Raw genomic sequence first — 24,407 nt, 5'->3', positions numbered from 1 at the left:
AAATCTGTCAATTCATCTAATTTCCCATAAAATGATTACGTAAACAGGTAAATTATTATCTCAATAGATATGTTTTTTTTCTTAACCCGGAATAGTCACTCGGATTATCCCCTCCACTGAAAATACCTTCTCACCCGTAATAAACAAACGAGAGATAATTTACTGCACCGCAGGTAGCAGAAGCGCCTCAAGTTGCGAGAAAATACGAAACTTCCTCTTCATACTGAAGTTTTTCCTTCTCCACTCACTCAGATGTAATAGAACTATTACTATATAATGAATGAAGTCTTGAGATGGTTTTCCCACGATGCACCTTATTACGGAGTCTCTCAAGAGTTCGCGTCAAATGATGACTTTGTATTAACTGGTGACACTGCAACATATAAATGCAAATTGTTGAATATTAATACGCACGAGATGCAAAAAACCGGATTCAACTGGAATGAATTATCATTTTTCTTTTGTTTGAGTAGATGAATAAACAATTTGCTACAATGTTTGAATAATCTCTGGTATTGCGAAGGTACTGCAAATGGTTTTCCGTGTCCAAAGTGTACGTCTGTATGAGCTGTACCCATTCTACTTGCACTGCATACATAATCGTTTTCTAAAAGTTACGGACCTCGGTGCTGTTGAAATTTAATCCAGACACCATTGAATTATGTTATCCCACCATGAAGAGGGAGTGGAAATATATTTCAGGTACTCTTGTGCCTGGACAATGGTCCATTGAATTATTAAACATTCCCGAATAAATTAATCGATCTTATTCGTCTGGGGAAGCGAATTGTCTCTTTTTACTGATTTTTTTTTATCTGAAATGATGGGAGAGATCGACTGTATTGGTTTCAATATTTGAGGAAATATCCGGTGGATAAAATCGGAATGAATTTCCCTCGAGAAAAACATTAATTTTATTAAAATTTTGAAATTTCAGAGAACTTTTTTTTTTAGTAGTAGATTTTTTTCAGACGCTTTGGGCCATCACAGGTGGTTTAATTGAGTGTAAATTAAGATAATTAAATGTCACGGAGAGTTGATTATTAATACAAAATCCTATTTATCTGAAAATAATTTAATAAAATAAAATTCTCTTAATGGAAAGTACATTTTTGTATCTATAGAGGGGGATAAATAATTCAAATAATAATAAAATAATAATATAAATAATTCAAATGATTCAAATAAAAAACATGCGAGAGACATTTTTGTCAACCTTTTTATTAAATAATTAAAATGCGCTCCAAAATAAATTATTCAAAAGAACCAACATTACGAAGGTCACGAGAGTCATCTTTCCATTCCACTTGTTTTGTTTACTCTTTTTCACTCTTTACGTTATTCAGCAAAATTTATATCTCTTTGATTTCCGTAATAAATGAAAATCGCACCATTCCGTTATGCAATCACGATAACATCAATCACGTTTATTTCAATCCAATAAAACTGTATACGTTCGAATCCGAGATAACGGCGGAGTCTTGGCTGAAGGTAAATAGTTGAAAAATAGCATGAGACGTGAATGATACAAATATGAGGTGTCATAAATCACAGGCTACACTAAGCTCTGTCAATTCCCGTTGCCACTCACACTGACAAATGCCCTTTCACCCGAGAAATTTCTACCAAATAATGTACTCATTGTTCCACTTCAGGGGCGTAACAATAAATCTTCCATTATTTCATTTATTCACCGTGTATTGTGCGGGTGTCATCAACAGAACACCAGTTATTTTTCGCAATCCAAAAAAAAATTAATTATTCATTTTAAAATAATTGCACTTTCATAGAAAAATGTTGAACAAGTAAATGCTACAACAAAATAAAAATCGTACGACTGAGGGTATTGGACTGAAGTCATATGACCGTTACTTTACGCAACATTTTGGCCTGTTATTTCATAATATTTATAACAATTCCACTGGTTGAATTCTTCCCAATGGATCTACCCAAAAAAAAAATTGAAAAATGACAATTTCCTTCCGGAAATATTCTCTGAGGTACATTAAAGTAATTAAACTAATTGAAACAATTGAAGAAATGAGTAAAATAATACAGAAAATATTTTTAATATTTTTCCCAGAGAATTAACATAATATTTTGCGATCGAACTTCAATATGTTATAATTAGCGACAAAATAAAAATGAAGAATACGCCACGAGAAAAATATAACTGCAAACGTCAATAATCTCATTTCAATAACTCCCATTAATAATGTTATTCACACGGATTTTAAACAACAATAAAAATCCCAACAATTTAACGATCCATCATTTATCCCAAACGTTTTTCCAAAGTACATTAAATTAACTGGATTAATCCAGAAATATGATCGGCCAATTACGCATCGCCAACGTAATGAAAATTGTTCAATAAAATCCAATTCCCTGGTTATAAAATTCAACGATAAGCCGATTTATCCCCGCAATAATGACTAATTGATGTATCGGGGGAAAACGGTAATAAAGGGGATATGATAGGTACATGTCAATATTGAGAGGAAGCACTTTGCTGAATATGGCGCATGATACGATTTACCCCGTAGGGTCCGAGGACGGTGATGCACCTTTGTGAGAACGATAGACCAAACATGAAATCATCGTTTCCGGCGTACATAGCAACTTTACTATATAGGTGGTAGTGAGTATACAGGGACTTATGTGTGTATTTCGTTGAAGTGGTGGAGTTCACATAAAAAGCTGAGGGGATGAAATCGATTGATCTTTCATCGTCCATTCCGCGTGCCACTGACAATTTATCACACTCGTGACGATGCATTCGAAAAAAACTGGTCTGGAATTTTCGTTTGTCCTTGCATTGCATTTTTCAGCCAATTTAATACTTCTGACGGGTGAATTCAATAGCTGCGGTACATCCTTCGGAAGATCCGGGGCTTTTCCACAACTGGTGCATTTTTTATTGTCAATCATCTGGCCGCACGGGCTTCTGGGGTGCTTGACTTGCGAGGGGGTGAATGGAATGGTTTTTCATCGGTAAAAGTTTGTGAGGTGAAGCCGAAAGGGTGAATCCAGTTGATGGTGCTGTCGGGACATAGTTTGGAATTTTTAATGATTGAAATTTCGATTTGTGAGAATTTTTTAAGGGTTGAAGAATGTTTAAGATGTTTCTCAACTTCAATTTCTCGTGATCGGACTTTTTTATTTTAATTGTGCATTTTTAGGGATGTTAGGGATGTTTTATTTTATTATTTCTAACTAATGAGGTTGTCCTTCGAGGTTTGCAACCCCTTAATTTTTTTTTGGGCAGTTCTATACATTTTATGACTCCTCGGATTGACAAAACTCGTGAGAGACTTTCCACCCCTGTCCTTTTTCAACCCTCGCACTCGTCAGAATATTTTTCCCGCACTTGTTGCGTAATGTAACGTCCACTCGTCACGGAAGTTACCGTTTCTGATGGGGGTTGAGTTCCCAGAACGAAAACATCCCCCAAAAAAATATTTCTCATTCTCCATGAGCACATGACCTCGCTCCGTCGCTAATTGTCCACGCATGCATTCCGATATTCCTTAATAGCTACGTGGCCTCATTTTTCACGAAAGAATACATAACCCATTTACCCTTGAAATCCATATAATGCACAATGGATCGTCAACAAGGGTGAAGTGGGTGAGGAAAAGAGAAGGAAAAAGGTGTGGCACACGTATACGCATTCAGTCTGCTGAATCGATTGTATTTTTTTTTCTCTTCGTTTCTCTCTTCTCCACATTTTTTTTTATCTCTCACTGGGCTGTCTTTTTGTTCCATGTACAGAGAGAATGAAATGTGAGAAAAGCCCAGCGCTCGGGCCAAACTGAGTCAAAAGAGAATAACAGATTAGCCCTTTTTTCAGAATCCAAAAGTCATAATTCGGCATTTTCATAATGCGAATAAAAACTCATAAATGGATATTAAATTATACGGTGACGGGGGAAGATGGGCGAGAGGAGCTGGGGAAAAAAATAGGGTCGAAGGGTCTCGATGAGGGTCACAATTTTCGGTCAAGTGATTTTTACGATCGAGTAATTTTACAACGATCAGAAAAATAGGAGCAATTTATATGCTGGCCTTCATAAAAAATACATAAGTGCGAAAAAATTTTGCGGAATAACCGGAACTGAGGAAGAAATTGTTCTGTTAAAATGTGGTAGGGTTCCCCCAAGAGGTCTGAAGGGCTGAATCAATTTTGGTGAGGAAAAGGAGAGACAGTAATTGTTCTCGTGAGACATTTAGGCGATTCGTGTACCTTGAGTTATATGTTCTCCTGCCAATAACAACGCAAACTATTCAATGTTTGTAAAAAATATTAAAGTTCTTTCTATTGCAAAAGTACTGATTTGTTCCACTTCGTGAAATATTTATAGATTTTTCCACTGTATGTCAATTTATAAAAAAAAATCACTCGTTTCTATTGAATTTTCTATTTATTCTCAACTAGTCATTATTTATCTGCGTTTTTTACCATAACGTTTGATGGAGAATATTTCAAAGAAAAAAATCACAAAACACGATTTTTTACAGAATTGATTGTCTTTAGTTTTTTTTTTGTAAAAATGGTTCAGCTGAAATTTTTAAATTTCTTTCTTTTTATTTTCGTTTTCAATAAAAAAAATGGAGAGAGAAATATCTATTAAAGATGATACAACAGAATATACACATGAAATATTTATCTGTATTATTTTATTCAGGAAACAATTAAAATCATATTTTTTTAATTCAGGAATTTTCTAGACTTTTCTGGAAAATTTCTCACCTGCAAATCGTCAAATATTCGCTGCAATCCGGGTTCAAGAACATCGTTTTTCGTTTCAAGAGGAGAAAAACGTAGAATTCCACTCAGATAAGTGGAAACAGCCGGTTCTATTAAGACCTTTACGCTGGCAAACCCCAAAAAAAGTGTTCAGGATGTGCAGTGTAAGTGGTCTCTCTGCAATTCCCATTAATGAGCACAAGAATACCAGGAAAACTCATCAAAGTTTACGTAGACTCTCGGCTTTTAACTTATAGTCTAATCTGTATCACTAGAAATCTTCAATTTCAAACTTTTGAAATCAATCAGAGGGTCTCGTGCCACAACGAATCCTCTTTCAACGTTCAGTAGTAATTTGATATGTTTGAAAAGTTCTTCGACCTGTCAGATAATCCTATCTGAATGTTCGAATTTATTAGGTCCTTGAGATTAGTCCTCGTGATCAATTGAGGCGAGTTTTTTTTTCTTAAAAAAAATTTCTCCATTTTTTTCTCACGTAATGGGGGTGAGAGATTACTTGTAATATTTTGAGGAGTGTCTTCGCCACTGGGGGAGATAAATTAAGATAGAGTCCGTTAAAAACGTGGATTTGTCGGCAGAAAAACGTCGACCTAATTTATTTTAAAGATAAAAATTAAGGACAATGAACATAAGACATTGGAAAAATAAAATAAAATGTATTATTACAATAACAATATTATATAATTGGAAAATGATTAAAGATTAGGAATTACAACATTATAATTCCAATATTGTAAGTCTCCTTCAGCATAATAATCCAATTATTACATAATTAATATCATTAATTATGAATATTATCCTAAATTCACTGTTCACTTTGTTCTATAACGATTATTTTTAACTGAAATAATTTCTAACTTTCGTTTAATTCATCTCATCAGGACGAGATCGACAAGAGACTCGACAAAATATCGTTTTGTCTTGTCTCGTGCCCCTAGTGTTTACCAAAGTTTTTTTTAGAAAAAAAATTCCATCATTTTTTCTCAGACAATGGAATCTCGAGGGCACTCGTGACGTTTCGAGGAGTGTCTTGGGCACAAAGGGAGATGAATTAAGATAAATTCCATCATCACCGAGGCTTCCTCACTCCGCAAGCTCGACCTAATTCATAAAAAAAGCTGAAAATAACAAATTGACAAATTAAAATTGACTTGTGGAACTTTTCCGCACATTTTTTTAATGTCTGCGATTTTAATTCCCGAAACGACTCGATCAGTTGCTCCTCGCGGGTTAATTCGTGCCACGGGGGTGAAACACCCCCGTGAATAACGCACATCAGTCTTGACAATTGTCAGAAAATACGTGATGTTTGTTTGGAAAATGGAGGGAGTGAGCCCGAGGCAGTCGGAAAATAATATTCTGGTCGGCGGTTTTTATATGTTCACCTAAGGTGTTTATGAAAGTTTTATTAGAAAAAAAAAATTCTCCATCTTTTCTCAGACAATAGGACCTCGAGGGCACTTGGGACGTTTCGAGAAGTGTCTTGGGCACGAGGGAAAAAAACCTACGATAAAACCTATCAAAAACATGGGATTTTTTTTCTGCGAAACGTCACCTCATTTATTTAAAAAAAAAAAATCGAAATAAATGAAAATAAAATAATGCAGAATAATATTAGACTGGAAAACTCTTCGCCCGGTGGGTGGGATGAATTTGTGTGACGGAGAGCGAGATAATCCCGAAGCATAACGATAACGATATTAAAAACTGTCAAAGTGCCGGTAATGGCTGTTTGGTTCACAAACGAAATGGTAAAAGAAGCCCCGGGTGGTTGAAAATAATATTCTGGCGGTCTGTTTTTACGCCTCAGGTACCATCCATGTGAAACAAAGTCATAGGAATACCTGTGCACCTAATGTGTTTACCCAGCAAACAAAAAGTCCTCTCAACCCGAGGCCGAATATCCAAACTCCCTGGACTGATCCCTCAGTTTTATCACATTCAAAAGACATGACGGGGGAAACAACCCCGGAGTGTTGATTTTCCAACGGTTTGTGCGGCCACCCGAAAATGGCAATTGAAAATAACACGATGTGAAGTATTAAAAACAATATTTTTTTCTCCGAGTAACATCGCCACTCAGCGAAATTGTTAATTTAAATAAAATCAACTTGTTTTTTTTTTCGAACGAATAAACCACTTTCAGTAAAATAAAAACGTGAGTTCCCGAGTTTTTCATCTAAACCACGAGATTATTGGAATCAACCCTTAGTTTTCTAAAAATTGGATGAAGAGAAATAAAAAGTAATTTCGTGACAGTTAAAGCGACAAAAATCCTTCGAGCGAGTGAATTTCCTCTCAAATCATTCAATAAAGATTTCTCTTTATTTAACGTGATTGGAAATTTTAAAATACCGTCAAAAAACTAAAAAATGACATAAATAGTTTTCCATGTTCCTGTTTTAATAATAAAATAATATCGTGTCCCCACGTCATTAAAGTAAAGACTTCTACTTTAACATGAACATTCCACATTCAAGTATTCTATCGCCCATAATTTACCCCATAATACCCAGCGTCAAAGAAAATCGCGCCATTGAGAAATCCTGACCTTCCAAACAACACAATATCTCACAATGAAAATCGCTGGAGCTCTCCCCTCTCATCATTTATTTTTCTGGAACATTAACCCAAGACGAGCGAGGAAACCCTGTCACGTTTTTCCCTCAGTTTTTTTCCCAGTTTTGTCTGGCTATTTTTTTTTAACTTTTCCAATGTCACATTTATCATACCGGGGTTGAGCGAGGCATATCACCGCTCGGGGGTGACTAACCAGTCACCGGTGGGTCGACATGTGCCTGACTGTTCTTTTTTTTCATCACTTGAGCTCTCCTCGAGTGATTCTTGTCGCCTCTGGATCACACCCCGAGTGACAATTCGTGTCTTCCCTAATGGATTTTCATTATTGCAGGGAATTATTCAGATTTCGAGGGTTTTCCGATTCCCTGAGGGACTTGTAACCATTTGGACTGAAGGGGAAGAGGAATCCAGAGGGAAAATTAAACAGAAATAAATTGACGAAGGTTCGGAAAACGTTTTTGCTGTTTTCACCAAAAACTGAATTTTTCCGGTGAAACATTAAATTAAAGAACTGGTCTTGCGTAAAAGCTTTGACGTTGAAAGCCAATGGTGATCACGACGACGAAAAATGGACCAAAACAACCCTTAAAAATCGGAGAGACGAAGTCGTCGTAATTTCGATTTTTTTTTATTTATTCGGAGTTTTTCCAGATTAAAAAATCAGATTTCACTGAATCGTCAAAGGAAAGTAGATTAGTTCCATCTGATCTGGATGAAAACATCATTTCAAAGAGACTAATAATTTCAGTCTACAAACGTTGACCTTAAACATTTGAGAAAACTCTGAAATATTATGAGGAAATCGTAAAATGCCTGGAAACAGGTTTTATCTTCTCATTTCCTCAGTCGTCTTAAGACCTCTCATTTTTATCTGAAATTAGCATCACTCTAAATACCGTAAAGAACTTTTATTCATCCCCGCACCCCACCCCCACCCCCTTTCCCTTCTCCCCACTTAACAACTGCATTATCGAGAAAACTCCACCCGACTCGTCTCGAATACCCCGTTCACCGCAACAATCACCAACAGGGGAGTCTTTAAATCCCAAAACTTTACGTAACAACGATTGAAACGTACAAATAGCAGCAGAAAAGACTTCCACGTATTCCACGTGGTGCGATTTTCCTCGTATCCGATCTCGTGATTTTCAGGGCAGACTGGGGCCTTGGATTTTCTCGCTGGGGGTTTCATCTCATCACTCGTTTTTCACACAGACAATTGTGTATCTGTATCGTATGGTACAAGGACTCGTGGAGGAGGGGAATCATGCGCCGACGACAGAACAATCCCCTTGAGATGTATCAGACAATGGTGTAAGCCAAAACCAGGGTATCCGGAGGAATGTTTTTTTTTTTTGTGACGAGAGGACCTTCTGAGGGGTTTTTCAACGACGGACGACGCGACTTGATGGGAGTGACCTCGCAGAGTGGTGAAATATTTATGAAATTTCAGGAGAAACTGCATCTAAATTTTCTAGTTCAAGAATTTTGAGTCACGTACACTGAGAAAAAAAAAATTTCTATGAAAATTTAAACGAAAAAAGTCGAGCGAATATTTTACACAACACCCCTAAGGCACCATAATGATATGCAAAATTTTAATTAATTTTGTTTTCATTGTGAAATGGGTGGAAAAGGTTCGATGATGATTAATCATGAATTTAATTGAAATTTCCAGACTTCGAAGTCATGTGAATTTTCCGTCGATTGAAAATTCAATAAAATGTGATGATTAATACTCCCAAACAAGTAAGAAATTCCATTATTTATTCATCCCTAAAATGTCCTCATCCATCAGCACAGCTCAATCGATCAATCAAACTTTAATAAATTTCCAACTGCGTTGAGCAGAACAAATTGCCTCGGAAATGTTGATTCCCCTCTCGCTTCTGAACATCTGAGGAAACATTCGAGTGAATACTTGATGATAATCAGTTCTTTGGACATTCAGAGACGTTTTCCCCTCTTCAGGAGGTACTCAAGCCAACTTCAATATATACTCCTCATCGAATAAAGGGAAATCATCGACGGGAGCCTTTTACCCAGTGCCACTCGGCATCGTCAAACGAATTTATTTCAATAGGGAATTGGTAAACCTTCATAAGTCAATAAATTGGGACTTTGCACGCCGACACAAACGATCAGTAAAAAATTACCTATTTTCGGATGGAAAACGCGCGAAAATCTATGAAAAATTGATGGAATAATCAAATGCAGTCGCGGAGGGAGAAATTTTATTGAATTCTCGACATACGATACCCCCTTCCCCCCCTGCCCCACGCTGTTTTTGGTAACTATGGAGCAGACCCGCGCCAGATGTTTGGCCACAGTCCAAAAAAATCCTTGGTACCGATTTCCTAAATAATTACCCCATCATTCACTGGAAATTCGCAATTCTCTTTACGTTTTGAGATTTTTTTTTGCAACATTTGCTGACGAAATTTTTTTGTTGCGTTTGATCTTTGCTCAATCGTTCCATCTGTGGAAAAAAAACCTTCTTCACATGGGAAGTGGCCAGTATTTGACCAACCCTTCATATGTAACACGTCCCATTTTACCCCATCATCTGCTATTTCTTGAAAAAAAAATGTAAAACAAAAATCAGTTGCACTCACAGTCAATTTTTCATTCTATTTATTTTAAAAAACGGTATTAATTAGCGTTAGGGGGAACGCAAGACTTGATTCATCTTGATTACAATTTCATAATTAATTAATGTTAATAAAAATAAAAACATAATATTAATTCATTTATTTTCTTTTTTTTATCTAGAAATGAGTCGATTCACTTCACGAAAAAAATTATTAAAGTCCAATACTCAACGTTTTCCTTCAACTTCTTTTAATTTGAATGAAAACGATCAATTTTTTTTTTATCTATAATTGTCTGTCCTCTTCCGGTAGAATCTCATTATGAAAAAAAAAACAAATTGCTACGGTTTACCACTCCATTGCCGATTTATAACCACTTGAGACCTCTGAGTTATCCTCGTGGAAAAGGTTTAAAGCTTAAAGTTCAAAGGTATCGCAGCCATTAAACTTTACACTGGCTAATTTACATTGTGTAATTTAATTAAAGTGAGTAATAATTCTCCACATAAATTCACAACGCTCGGTTGTAAACGCTCTCGCTGGAGTTTATGTGTGATAAACAAGTACGATGCTTTGGATTAAAGCCCATTAGTGGTGTTCCAAAAATTTGGAAATTTTTTTCGCCGACACTTCCTCAAACAATTTTGCATCAATATCATCGAAGCATCAATAATTTTGCACAGCTAATTGAATTAATTCGAATAAATAATTTATTGAAGGAAAGGGCAGGTCGTAAGCTCGAAAAAGTGAGTTAAAAAAGAGTAAGAATAGAATAAAACTTGAGGTACTTTTTTAGAAAAATTCAAAAGCACCTCAAAAAAAAATTTCCAAATTTCTGAAGGTCACAGTAGAGAAATCATTCTTGTGGACGTGACCTTCGATTTCCCTCGCTGGAGATGATTCATCGCTCCATCAGCAATAGAGTTCCCTTCATTGGTTCTGCTCATTCTTTTATCTTCATCCACGAATGGAATAATTAATTAATTGGCAGATTCAGTGTTTCCGTAATTAATAGTCTCTGTCACAAAAAGTGAAAATGAGTATTAGATAAATGATCCAAACCTGAGACTAATTTTTTCAATCAATTCATTAATAATTAATTATTTCAATCAATTCAATCACAACGAGACGAGGAAAATCACTAAAAAATATTCTGACCTTTTACTTTTAATTAGAAGACACATAATAAGGAACAAATTATAAATTACTATTTTTTTATGCACTAAAATAAAATAGAAACATCTCAAATTTGTAGTTGAACGCAAATTATTTGAATGAAAAATGTTGGAGCAATTTTTTTTCAAGTGAACATTTTCTTTTGATGATCTTTCGTGCAAATGCTATTGCTGCAGTAATTTAGTGTTTTCCGGCTGATCATCAGCAGATGGAGTCGTGCATTACCACTAATAATAACAACGTCAGGTACTGGGCAGTACCAACCAATTCCCGAAATTATTATTGAGCATTTCGAAATGGCAACTACCAGTCATTACCCTATCAGCTCTCATACGATCCTCATAAACATAATTTCAAGGCCATAACTCTAATCACAGTCGATTACGGAATTTATTACCGGACATTTGCGTTACAGCCGCCCTCCAAATGGACTCCAATTACTCATTAACGAAGGCCACTCAAGCAAACCCCTCGCTATTTCTCGATATTGAATGAAGTTATTGAGATTCACGAAATGTTCTGATTATAACGATTTTATTTGTTTATTCTCTTTGCAGTGTATGCGCACAAAATTTGCGAGCCCAACGGCACATGGTTTAGACATCCCGATTCCAATCAAATATGGAGCAACTATACAACATGTGTGGATATAGAGGATTTCAATGTAAGTTTTAAAAATAAAAAATCAATAATAAATTTGCAAAAATATTAAATTTTTGCGTTTTTGAGTTTCCATCCATTGTCTCTATTTTTTTTAAAGCGCTAAAAATGTTTGCACCATTTTGGAGCTTCGTGAGTCATTAAACCAATAAAACACAACAATTTCACTTTTTTTTTGCGTCAATCCCATCATAAATTTTCCAGAAAAATGAGACCAAACGTAGTTTTTGTCTGAAATTGTGTCGAACCTCCTGAATGACTCGGTAAATTTCAGCATTTGTTTACGTGTGAGTGAGTGAGTGAACGATGGAATAAAAAAGTAAATAAACAACCCCTTCTATGGCTCCCCCCCCCCCGACCCATGATGATTTACAATCTGATAAGAATTTTTAAAGATAAAAATTTTGCTGGCATTTTCGCTTAATATCTCCTGTATGACACCTGAAACTGACAACCAATAACACCATAACCCTGTAACATAAACGCTAGCCCTCACATTTCTCTCGGGTATTATTATGCAGATATTTGAATTACATGCTGAATAATGCTTATCGAGACACAAAACGATATCCCGGGCTGCCAGTCAGACGGTGTAGGTGGCCAGGTTGTACACAGGTTTGTGGGGTGGAGGTAGCTACAGTGATATCGACCTTCGGTACCTCAGGTCATTTGATGTAAATTAAAGGCTGACATGAGTTTAATATGACCTGACCTCAATATCAGAATAATTGCGAATTTTTCTCTACTGATAACACACCATCATTGAAACTCTGAAGTTCTAGACCGTGAGTTGATGTAAATTGAAGGTTTGTATCGCTCGAACTAAGTTGAGTCAACTTTAACATTCTCAGAAATTCTCTTCGATTAATTGATTCTCCGGAACTGATTTTTTCCCCTTGAAATAATCGCGATGAATATTTTTAATTATTATGAGACAAATTATATTTTTATTACAAATATTATTTCATTTCTCTTAACTATCCTCACATATAATATATAATTTAAATATATAAAATATTTTCACATACAGCCTTTGACTTTACATAAATATCTAAAAATCATAATAATAAAATTATTATTTTTCCCCCTTTCAAAATTGTTCAATTACCAAAACTCATTATTAAGAAAATAAACTAATATGACATGATTTCATAATTTACGTTCTAATTCACTGCGTTTGCAAAATAAACAATTGGTGAGAAAGTATAAAGAGGGCTGATTGAAGAATCTATAACCCAACCAACCACCCACCCCCCCCCCTTCCCCCTTTCTGAGAGATGTAGCACATGGCTGGAAATATTCCGACCACGAAGTGTATTTTCAGCTGACGCCAATATCAGTCGAAACTAGCAAATGAAGATAGAGACGATATGATCATCGTAGTTCATTCACGTAGGCACCCGTACCACGTTCATCCCTTCAACATCTCAAGTAATAAACCCCCATCACGCAATATTCAATAGTAAAGAACCTGGTGGATGATCGTGATAACGTATACGGAAATTAAATGCTTAAAGTAAAAAGATCTCTGGTTTGATACCTTCACGATTACGATTAGAACAATTGATAAGGGAAAATAAATACTGAGTGCGAATTCCATCGCATTAACGAGATGGAGAAGTCTGAGGGGAGAGGGAATTTACTACTGAAGTTATTATTGGTAATTAGTTATCGTTTATAATTAGTTAGGATTATTTGGGATTTGATTATTTGTCATTTAGTGAAGCTTCCTCGTGTGTGAAAAAATTTAATGGTCTTGAGGTAACAACCCAACTTTTGCAACTACTTTTTTTTAACTATTGACAGGAACAATTTTAACAACAGCTGCTCAGTAAATATTTTATTTTCGAAATTTTTCATAAAAATTCGGGGAAAAATTGACGTTTAACTCGAGAAAGTTCTGGTAGTGGAATTTTCTTTGGAAATTTCTCTTTATGTGGTTTCCGAACCCGCGAAAATATCCATCAGTCCTGGCATTTCCTGTACATCCAATTTTCATTACAATACATTGTACACAAGGCGGACAATGGTCTACCATTGGGGCCATTACTCTTCCCTGTGGGTTGTAACACCTTCTGTACTTGATGTATAGAGTTACATATAGACTGGTTACCTCCCCACTGTCACGATACATCTTCTGATTTAGAATATTGAAGGAGAAAATCGTTCAGTTCCATTCCCCTTGGGAAATAACTTGTGATTTTTTCTCCCATAAATTCAAAGTCAAACAGATTTTTTCAAAAATATCCCCATATCAAATTCTGGTCACACACAATTAAAAAAAATTAAAAACCTACAAAAAGTTCTGTTTGACAAGTGAATTTTTCCTGAACTTCAGGGAAAATTTCCCAGAAATTTCACCTCAACCCCATTAGATATTTTCATAGCAACAAAATTGTAGTTTTATCCATCGCCAGTACTAGAATTTTAATAGAAAATTTCTCTCCATATTTGAATAAAGAAGAGGTTCTAAAATTGAGCTGAGAATTTCCCATCTTTTGATCACCTCCAACATTGAAAAATAGCGATAAAGCCCTAACGATAAGAGGCAACCCTCAGGATAGCACAAAATCCCCAACAGGTGCGACATACCCTCCTCCCCCCGCCAGACCATACATAATTCCCCTTACAATCTGAAGCCCCTGACTCTGATGCACATCTTCTCATAAATTCAAATATCACACGATGATCGTGTTAGGAACTCAGCTTTCCACGGATGAATTGATGCTATAATGCATTCAAATTCGTGGAGACTGCTGGTACACCCGGGAATTACACATTGACGCATCTTGCTCTCATGTCTCATGAATTATTAAATAATCCCGCAACACATAGGGGTGTCATCTAATCTCACCTCATCCAGTGAACATGAGCCTCGAATTTGCATTTTCATCGAATGATGGTGTATTAACGACGTAGCAAATTGAGGAGATTTATATTGTACACTCCTATTATCATCTTCCAGTGGCAGCAGAGGATCAATATCATCTACAAAACTGGCTACACCATATCACTGGTAGCACTGGTTATCTCCCTGGGGATACTAGCATATTTCAGGTAAAGGTCACCATTGAATAATCAATGGTCGATTGTCAATTAAGGTGGGTGTCATGTGTGGTATTTGCTGGAAAGTTTTTGATTAAATTTTTATGGTGAACAGTTCACCAAAGCAGCTCCAAAATCATCACTTCATTTCTGAGATTGTCTGTCTGGAACTTGAGGCAGAAATTTCAATAAAATTTTTGTACAGGTCCCTGAGGTGTGCGAGAATAACTCTTCACATGAACTTGTTCGCCTCATTCGCTGTGAACAACACCCTCTGGCTGATATGGTACGGATTGATAGCCGCTAATGCTGAACTACTCATGGAGAACGGAGTGAGTGTTATTTATCAAGTGAAAATAAGAATTAGAAATGAAGAGTGAGGGGAAACTAAATGCCAGACGATTAATCTGTGGTGGTAGATGCTCTGTCGTTTGCTGCACGTGATACTCCACTATTTTCTACTTACAAATTATGCCTGGATGTTGTGCGAGGGTTTTTATCTTCATACACTTCTCGTGAGTGCATTCACGAGTGAGCATAATTTGGTGAAGTGGTTGATGGGGACAGGATGGCCAGCCCCAGCAATTATCGTTGTCGTTTATGCGACTTTCAGGGCAACCAGTGATGATCCCAAGGATAATTCACAGTGAGTATCAGTCAGGAACAATTTCATTAAAAATAATTGACTCTACATTTGAATGTCAATCTGTATGAGGGTCATTTTTGACACCCCCAGCTCATGTCTTATCCACAGTAATTAATTAATTTACACGATACGTTAATTCCTAGAGTTCAATTCAGGTAAAAATGTGCAACTACTCTTTTGCTATTTAATTCATCAAAAAATTCCCTGTCATGTGCAGGGCTTTGCAAAAGGAACGACTCAATATACTTGGAACAATTAATCGATTATCCTTGTGCATCATCCCGTTACTTAATTCCTCCTCCAATCACAAGGTTAATCAAAACCCCTGGTCTTTCCCCATGAAATAGATAGTAGACTGCAGGAGGTACAGTGAACAATGAATTCAATTCAATTCCCTTCACGAACAGATTTCTTGCTCCTCGAGGCAGCAAAGGTAAAAGAAAATGCGCGAGTCTTCGGGGGATTTCATTACTGAAAGTAGATTGAGTGGAAGTTGAATAAATTGGGGAGAAACTTCAGTCGAATTTCTCGTATGGAATTTTTCGTCGGTATTCAGAAGTGCAGGTGTTATTTGGAGATAACGAGGAGTTGGCGGGTGGCCGAAAGGTCGAGATGATAAATGAAATTGAGTTTTATCTAACGCAGTCACAATTGAATAATCACCGAATCCCACTGCGTCAATTAATTGTTTAAAACAATTCACTAGCGAAGTGGTAAAACGATGTGAGTCACTTTTCCCTGGTGACCACTTTTTGACGAATATCTCGGAATCTAGGAGAGATAGAAAATTTTTTATTATGACCTTTTTTGTAGAGCGAATCGAGTACTAAAACAAATGTCCTTTCGAAAATTCCGCTATTTCACTTAGATTCAGAGATATTTTCCAAAATCTGAACGCAGAAATAAGTCAACTTGACTAGGTTTACCACTTCGCTACTGATTTCTCCGGTAATTAATATTTTTCCGGCAATTAATTTTTCATTTCAGTCTGATATTTTTAATCCCGCACTACCTTCAACACTCCCCCAGAGGCAGTAAAATATTTTCCAGCGATTAAAACATCCAAAGCAAAGGCTTAAAATCCACCATAGCGTGGATCACGTGCTATGCGTGACTTGCAAACACAGTGTTTCATAGTTTGAATGGCTAGAGGGATAAAAGCATGCCAATAAGCCAATCCCAGAGGAGTTGAGCCCTTCCTCAGTAAGGGTGAAAATGTACATAAACCAGAAGTTATGTATTGCTGCACATAGTTGGAAGTATGTGCTTGCATATAACTTGGATAGCAGTTTGAAATTCCATGTGAAAGGCAGAAACTGCCTGGTAGTTTCAATGGAGACGCTGAGTTATCGTGTCGTGTCAATCTTGTACTTGTGTATCACTTCGGCCATTCAATGTGATGGATTTTTTTTTGTTATGGAAAATCTTGAGTCGAAGTAATCGCACTGGGCTGAATGGAAATTACATTCACTTCGTCGATATCAACTTGTTGGGAGAACGTGGGGTAAAGCCAGACAAACGTCGGCCAGTCACGTAGAAACGTCACCGATAAATATTTTTAACTTTAAGATTATTGATTTTGTTCATTCTGTGGTGAAGTCAAATCAGCCGATAAAGGGGAAAATATCTTCTCAAGGTTCTCGGTGAGACGAGGTTGGAGGATTTTTTTTTTTCAAGATGATGCGATTTTGGAAGGACTGGAAATTATCTTGGGGATGTCCTCGAGTCTGGATGTTCGGGAATTTTTCATGTTTAAATTTTAAGGGGTACGTTCAGGGCCAGGTCGATATTTAAATCCCTTCGTCAATTAATATTCAGGTTGAGGATTATTTTTAGGTGAACACCTCGTGTCCGGTGAAGGCCCAAATTTATCACAAAAAAAATGAACACGAACCTTAAATTAGGTCAAGGACTAACGTCAGGACTACGTTCAAAGTCGGCCATTAATTAAATCTCATTTAGGAATTAATTCATGTGTAGATCATAGTAATGTCTGCTGTAGTAATGATTAATCGAATAAACTGATGAATAATAATGTCTAGTAATGATTAATCATTTTATTTGATTGATCATTAGTGTGATATGATTGATACTTATTAGATGTCAATATTCCCGTGGTTTTCTGTACCAAATTCTGCCAGACTTCTCTGTACAGACAGTTCTTCTTCAAGAACATTCTCTTTCAAAAATAATATCCCAAAGTTGGATGTTTTCCCTAGTGGTCAGAGTTTCATGAGTCGATAATTGGTGATTCAATGAACCAAACCACAATTTGGATCCCAGCAGCAAGTGTATTGGCTTGTATCTCGACGAATCATTGATCGATGAACTTGTCTATCAACGAGGCGTAAAGCAATTTGCTCGGCGTGAGTGCAGTAGATACAGTAATTGTGTGTGCAGACAACATTGTTATTTTTAAATCTCTGGGAGGAATATTTTTCAACGTAAAATCAGGGTCGACTGTGACATTTTATCTCTCATTGGGCACCTGTTTACCCCGAATTCATCCCCATTTCCTCTGTCAACAGGTGCTGGATAGACGAAGGGAACTACATCAAAGTCCTGGTCTATCCTGTTTGCGTGTCAACTCTGCTCAATCTTCTCTTCCTTTTCAACATTGTTCGGGTTCTTCTGACTAAACTCCGAGCTGGCCCGGCTATTGGAAGTCGACCGTCGCGCTCGATGCTTCAGGCTTTCCGGTAAACTCACTGGAAAAGTTTTTATGTATTAACGTAATTTTGAAAAGTTCGAGGTCTCGAGACAGCCAGGACAATGGGAATGATAAAAATGGAGGGGAAGAAAAAACTTCTGGTTGATTCTGTTGGCAAACACAACAAAGCTTTGTGTGCAGAGATAACACTGGCAAATATGAATTAAATTATGAAGAAGCTGAGAGCAATCTGATTTGAAAGTTTAATCCTCTCTGAAGTTTGGCTTCACTTGGAGGCAGAAGTCCCATTTTATTTTACAATTTTTATAGCGGATCTGCTATTTTCTTTCCACTAAAATTCACGTTTTTTCAAATTTCTCTGGTAATTTTACGATGGCATTGACCTGAAAAAATGTAAAAAATGTTTAATAAGTCACGAGGTAACTTCGACTTTAAAAAAAATTGCTCGACCACGAATTCTCTTGAGCCATTAAATAATAACAATCTATAACTTACCAGAAAAATTTGTAAATTGTAGATTTTAGCTAAAAAGGTGTCGAACGTCCTCAGAAAAATTCAGAGATTGAGGTCGTGAATTTAGGTCGCGGCAGCTTTTTCATATTCAGGTGCTTTTTTACAATTGTAATTTTTTTTTTCAGAGCTACCCTCCTACTAGTACCACTCCTGGGGCTCCATTACTTACTGACACCCCTCCGACCGCCGAAAGATCATCCCTGGGAGCAGTCGTACGAGATAATATCAGCCATAACTGCCTCCTTTCAGGTGAGTTTGTCCCCACAAATGACGAAAATCGTAATTTTGGCGGCCAGGGTGTGGAACATCCTCAAATTCTCAGTCAAAACAAATATTATCAAGATACAAGTTGAACGAGCAAGTTTCCAACTATCACAGTTTCTATTCTCGAGAATAATTTCTGTCTCACGATACTCTTGGGGAAATATGCTTTACCAATTTGTTCAAGCGTTACAAATGAGCTGAACGAGCCCCTCGGGAGGAAGTTCTTCCGGGAGAGCTGTGACTTTCCCCGCTACTTACAAAGTCATACCTCGTGGAGTAACTGTTACTCTTGACTAGGTTGGGACAACAGTTTGACATGATTCGATATCACTCGATTGGAACGAAAATCGGGGGTTTATTTTACGTCGCGCAAATAATTCTGTCCCGACATGTAAAATATGTGGTCCCATCGATTTTACGGGAGATTTGCTCAGCTGTTAAGTGCTAAATTAATTGACAATGTTCATCGCTCAATGAATCCATATTTATCTGTATATTTTCAGGGCCTCTGTGTTGCCATTCTCTTCTGCTTCTGTAACGGTGAGGTAATTAAATCCATATTACAATATTGGTGCAGTTAAATGAGTCATGATGATCAGTCTGGTCGACTATACCCCATTCCCGAATGCCAGGACCAGCGTAAAATCAGGTCCACTTCAAATTACTGTCCTTGAAACACAAAAATATATGGAATCGTCAATCGTCATCAATTCTGCCCCAATTTTATCGGAGATTCAATCTTCGTTGTGCATCGACTCTCCAAGAATTTCAATTTGTTTGTCCTTCCCGTCTTGCTGACTTCAATCAATTACGATTTATGATAATTGGATTGGGATCTGTTCCAGGTGATCGCCCAGTTTAAACGCAAATGGGAGGGTTCAGCATTCATGAGAAAACGCGCCAACTCATGCACAGCTACGACAGTTTCGGTAGGAAATTCAAAGCTATCGCATTATGCCTAGTGTCGTCGTAATTGCCCCAGTCCTCACCCCATCCTCAATATTCCCCACCATCAGTAAACTAAACAACACTAACACTGTGAATTTTCTGCTGCACACCATGAAATTCAATGAATTACCAAAATCATGAATAATAAAAAGAAATTTCGCTTGCTACCCTGGCACCCACTGTATATTTAAAATCGATACCTACGTTGATCGGTCAATGGTGCGATACGGATAACGCACAGTGGTAATTAATTCAACTCACCCAATCATGCGGTATTTCGATTTACATTCAAATGAATTCATCAGGATTATCAAGAAAATGCTTGAATAACTGCAGTACGTTCTCCCTCAAATGCACTAATTCATATTTTATGAGATCCGTATCGTACCAATGGCGGAGTCCGAGTCAAGTCCATTGTGGGATGTTGACTGTTTCAGTTTGTACGCTCGACCGCAGGTCCGATGGCGGGAGAGGAGAAGGTGTGACTATCAAAAGGATATTACAACGCCAGAAAAGGAACAGGAGAACGAGAAACGTGACATAATCGCTAATAATGAAGGAACGCAGGGAGATAATGATGTACCTCTACTCATCATCAAACAGTATCAGACTCAGTGTTGATGGGGTTCGCCTTCATGGACCACTAGCTGTTTAAGGGCGGAAGGGTGAAACAGGAGAAAAAATATTACGAATGAAAATGACATTTTTTTCTAAGAAAAGTTCAGAATTTGAAAAAAATTACCAAAATCGGTTTTTTATTTAATTCTTGATGATATTTCTCAGAAATAAATCCTGTTTCACCAATCTCGTATTGAATTGTCAATCAATGATAAAACGTGTAAGTCAACCGATAATTTATCCCTCATTCATCGTTTGCATTATAAATTCTGTAAAATGAGATTACATCGAAAACATTTTCCACATACTCTCAATTACTTCCGATAATTGTGTTATTTTATGAGCGGTAACAACGAATTAACAACAAGTATTTGCCACTAGTTGGATTCTTAACGATTGATTTGAATAACCGAGATGCGCAAGAATTTTTTTATCTCGTATTGAATATTTTTTTAATGTAATTGTTTGCTCAATTTGAAAAACGCGCTGAGACTATTTGATTTACCGTTTCGTTTGAAATGCATTTCATTGTAAATTTGTGCATTGGTATCATCGATGATATTGTATAATAATTGGATTCCTAATGAATTATCACAGCGCATGGATAAATGCTGTACTCATTTTAACAAATAAGTTTTCTGGAATAATTTTTATACGTGATGTAATATAACGATTGAATTGTGAGTGTAAATTGATCGTCCGATAATTTAAAATGCCTAGTTTATATTTTTCAGAAGCAATGTGTACTTACAAGAGAGAAAACAAATTATTTTAAATACTTATTAACATACGAGATGGAAAGTAATTTATCACTAGACTAAGAATGTATAAGAGTTCATGATTGTTGATTATTAGTCTAATTGAAGAATTTATGGAGAAAATTTATTCGACGTGTATGAAAAATTGTAGAACTGAATAAAATTCATATTTGTCTGTGGAAACTGAACTACGATTTTCTAATTTCGTTAAAAATCTTCAAATTGAGGTGTTGACTTGAAGACCAAAATGAACTTCTCGTTGAATTTCCAGAAAAATTGAGGAACAGTGGGGGAAAAAGTAGAATTCTCAGAGAAATTTTAATTTACCTGAATTTTTAATCAGCTGAAAAATCAATTCAGTCGAAATTCAGAGCTTTTATTGATTTTTCCATGAAATACAAAGTGATAAAAGCCAGGGAATTAGGGCTAACATTTTTATTCAACACTTTGAATATTCTTCCTTCAAATTTCACGTGAAATTATCTCTAAACATTTTTTTTCTCTAACAAATCGAAACGTCTGTCATATCAACGTCTTATAAAAATATATTCATTCATTAACACTAATCAATCTTCAATTGATTCAATATAAAAAAAATTCTCCAAACAAGATCTGAGGATCTCAGTGCGATCGAAAAAAAAAACGTAAAGCACAGAAGTCCATAATAAATATTCATGCACAACATATTACGAGTATTTGACTCTCCACTTCTATTACGGCCACAAGTAATTAGCAAGTCTTGGGAATGTTAACGCAATTGCAATGCTAGATAGAAGATTAACGCTGTGATTATCGAGAATTTGTCTTCCACAAATGTGCTTGACTCCTCGTCCCGGATGCTCCACTATTTTTCCCTCCTCATTGATCCCTAAATGTAAAAATAGATGAGAACCAAATTGCATCGCTAACGACTCCTGGATTATATAAATAATGGAAGAGTAATGAATAATTAACCGTAGTTACCTGAGTACTGGCAAGTGGCACCTAGGAGAGAATCGAAAAGGCTTCCGAAGAATCCCCCAGCCCCTCCCACTATTATGATGGGCCACTGGGACGCGGCATGTTCAAGCACTGCAACGTCTACCGTATACAGAACAGTTAAATAATGGAACAGTCCTACTAATAAACCACCCAGCAATGACATGACGAGACCTGCCCATGACACACCTCCATTTGTTCCTATAAATAAATATACATTGATTGAAATTATGCACAATTGCAGAGATTGCAGGCAACTACGGATGCTCAACGAAAATATTCATGAATATCAATAACTAAAATCATTGATCAATTGAATCAATTAAATTCGGCTGCGAAGATTTTTTAAATCTTTTCATAAATTCCCCCTTAAATTACCTCTGGGAACTCTCTTCCTCGAAGTTATCAAGAAAGGGTCCGATTTTCCCATAGCTGTCCCAAACTCCGAGGCCCAGGTATCCCCATTGCAGCAGGCAAAAGCTCCTGCACACATTTTCACCGATTAAATTACTTCCATCAATTAATAAATCAAATTCCAATAACCTGGTGAATTATATGAATGAATGGCCTATAATTATTGACCTAGAATTCCTATTGACAACCAGGAGCTCCTGTAATCCTTGTCGAAGTCAATGGGCCTCTCCCCACACCCAACGTCGAGCAAGTACAGCAGGGCGAGCTGGGAGCCCATGCCCCCATTGCAAAGCACCTGAATCCAATTTCGTTGGCCCCCTTCCTTGTAATCACCCTCGATGCTTCGTTTCTTTTTCGCCCGGAATTTTGTGGCCAGAGACGAGGACACGAAGAAACTCATGAGGCATGCCAGGTGGGCGTAGCTGGTAAGGGTCAGGATGAAACCCATGAGGATACCTGAGGGGGTATTGACGAATGAAAAATAGAATATTATTGAACCAATTTTTTTCGTGTGATCAAACGTTCGATAAAATTTCGTAAATACCCAATGGTGCGCCAGTGAGATCGAGGCTTCGTCTCTTCAATCCCCAAATAGTGAAGACTATTGGGAAGACCGTCGCAAGGAGCCATCGCCAGGGCGATATCACTGGATGGTCTGTAAAATATCATTCTATTTAAGAAAATTATAACGTTTTTCGTCTCATTAGAATATAATTAAAAAAATATTCCCATTATTCTAGATATAGAATAATATCTGTATATGATATTTAAGCCATATTTTTTAAAGTATAAGAACTATAATATTTTCTTATGAGCTTGATTCCTCATGAGTCACGACCCAGAAAACAATTTCTGCTAGTGCCAGCTGGAATCCAGCAGGGCATCAGGAATTTATCGATAAATTCCGACGGACTGTTCGATGGATAGATAAGGAGGCTTGATTGATAATCGAAAAATATCGATTTTAGTCAACGTTATTATTTTTTATAAAAATCATCCGATTCTCCTCATTAATTTATCCTATGGAGAAGATTCCGGACATGAGTTAAGCAGCGAAGTGCTTTAGTTTTTGACAAATATCTTGAGATCTAGCAGAGATGTCAAAATTTGTATTATAACCGTTTTTGTGGAGCAAATCGAGTACAACAACAAACATCATACCAAAAAATCCACTAGCTCTCTTAGATTCGGAGATATTTCTCAAAAACTCAATTCAGAAATGCACCAGCTTCTCATTTCTACCACTTTACTGCTGAACTTTGACCCATTTCACCAAAAATCGTTTCATGAAAAAATTTCTACGTACTTTCACTCAAATGATGATCAACTTCAGGTGTGAAAATCGAAAAAACGACATTGCCAATCCAAAATAGCATAGAAATAGGAAGTGCAAAAGCACTCAGGAGCACCGGCAGTAGCACATGAGACTGTTTACTGTTGGGTTCATCATGTGATGCCATTTTTTAAAGTAATTTACTCAGTGTCTCCTAGACACCAGTTGTCTACTGACTGCTCCAAAACCGTTATATGATGTCTCCAACACCTTTAACGAATTAACCCTCGATCTCACGAATGACTCAACAAGGATTTATCCGTAAAAAACATATTTCAAGGTTATGTTTGGGGGGAATAATCCGTCCGGGAATAATCCTGTAAAATATCCCTAATCCGGAGCACAAAGATAAATAACCAGGAGGGGGTTATCCCTCGAAAATATCGATTTTTGGATAATTTGGAAGCTTTGGTTAAACTTCATTTCCAAAGAGCGATCGTT

General features: G+C 36.7%; 2 protein-coding genes across 4 annotated transcripts in view; one reads left to right on the top strand and one right to left on the bottom strand.

Annotated features, from left to right (window-relative positions):
• The window catches only part of LOC135169098 (calcitonin gene-related peptide type 1 receptor), a 60,832-nt gene extending 39,408 nt beyond the window's left edge, over positions 1–21,424 (top strand). For 2 of the 3 annotated variants that reach the window (XM_064133820.1, XM_064133821.1), the window contains exons 5-13: positions 11,676–11,782; positions 14,744–14,835; positions 15,029–15,155; positions 15,243–15,469; positions 17,998–18,168; positions 18,779–18,902; positions 19,421–19,462; positions 19,763–19,846; positions 20,322–21,424. In XM_064133820.1, the coding sequence (XP_063989890.1) occupies positions 11,676–11,782; positions 14,744–14,835; positions 15,029–15,155; positions 15,243–15,469; positions 17,998–18,168; positions 18,779–18,902; positions 19,421–19,462; positions 19,763–19,846; positions 20,322–20,486 (1,139 nt within the window). In that variant the 3' untranslated portion in view covers positions 20,487–21,424. Of the gene's footprint in view, positions 1–11,675; positions 11,783–14,743; positions 14,836–15,028; positions 15,156–15,242; positions 15,470–17,997; positions 18,169–18,778; positions 18,903–19,420; positions 19,463–19,762; positions 19,847–20,302 lie in introns of all 3 variants that reach the window. The other variant, XM_064133822.1, reaches the window with a different exon arrangement.
• A 129-nt stretch (positions 21,425–21,553) lies between these two features.
• Positions 21,554–24,382, bottom strand: LOC135169102 (transmembrane protein 19). Its single transcript, XM_064133828.1, has 6 exons — positions 23,940–24,382; positions 23,178–23,288; positions 22,802–23,089; positions 22,598–22,702; positions 22,205–22,420; positions 21,554–22,109 (listed from the first exon to the last, which is right to left on the bottom strand). Exons 1-6 carry the CDS (start codon positions 24,091–24,093, stop codon positions 21,955–21,957), a joined length of 1,029 nt encoding a protein of 342 aa, XP_063989898.1. The 5' UTR covers positions 24,094–24,382; the 3' UTR covers positions 21,554–21,954.
• Positions 24,383–24,407: the final 25 nt, after the last annotated feature.

The sequence above is a fragment of the Diachasmimorpha longicaudata genome, chromosome 14 (assembly GCF_034640455.1).
Source record: "Diachasmimorpha longicaudata isolate KC_UGA_2023 chromosome 14, iyDiaLong2, whole genome shotgun sequence".
Taxonomy (NCBI): Eukaryota; Metazoa; Arthropoda; class Insecta; order Hymenoptera; family Braconidae; genus Diachasmimorpha; species Diachasmimorpha longicaudata.
The sequence above is the reverse complement of the archived record's forward strand: the minus strand, read 5'-3'. Positions and strand labels throughout refer to the sequence as shown.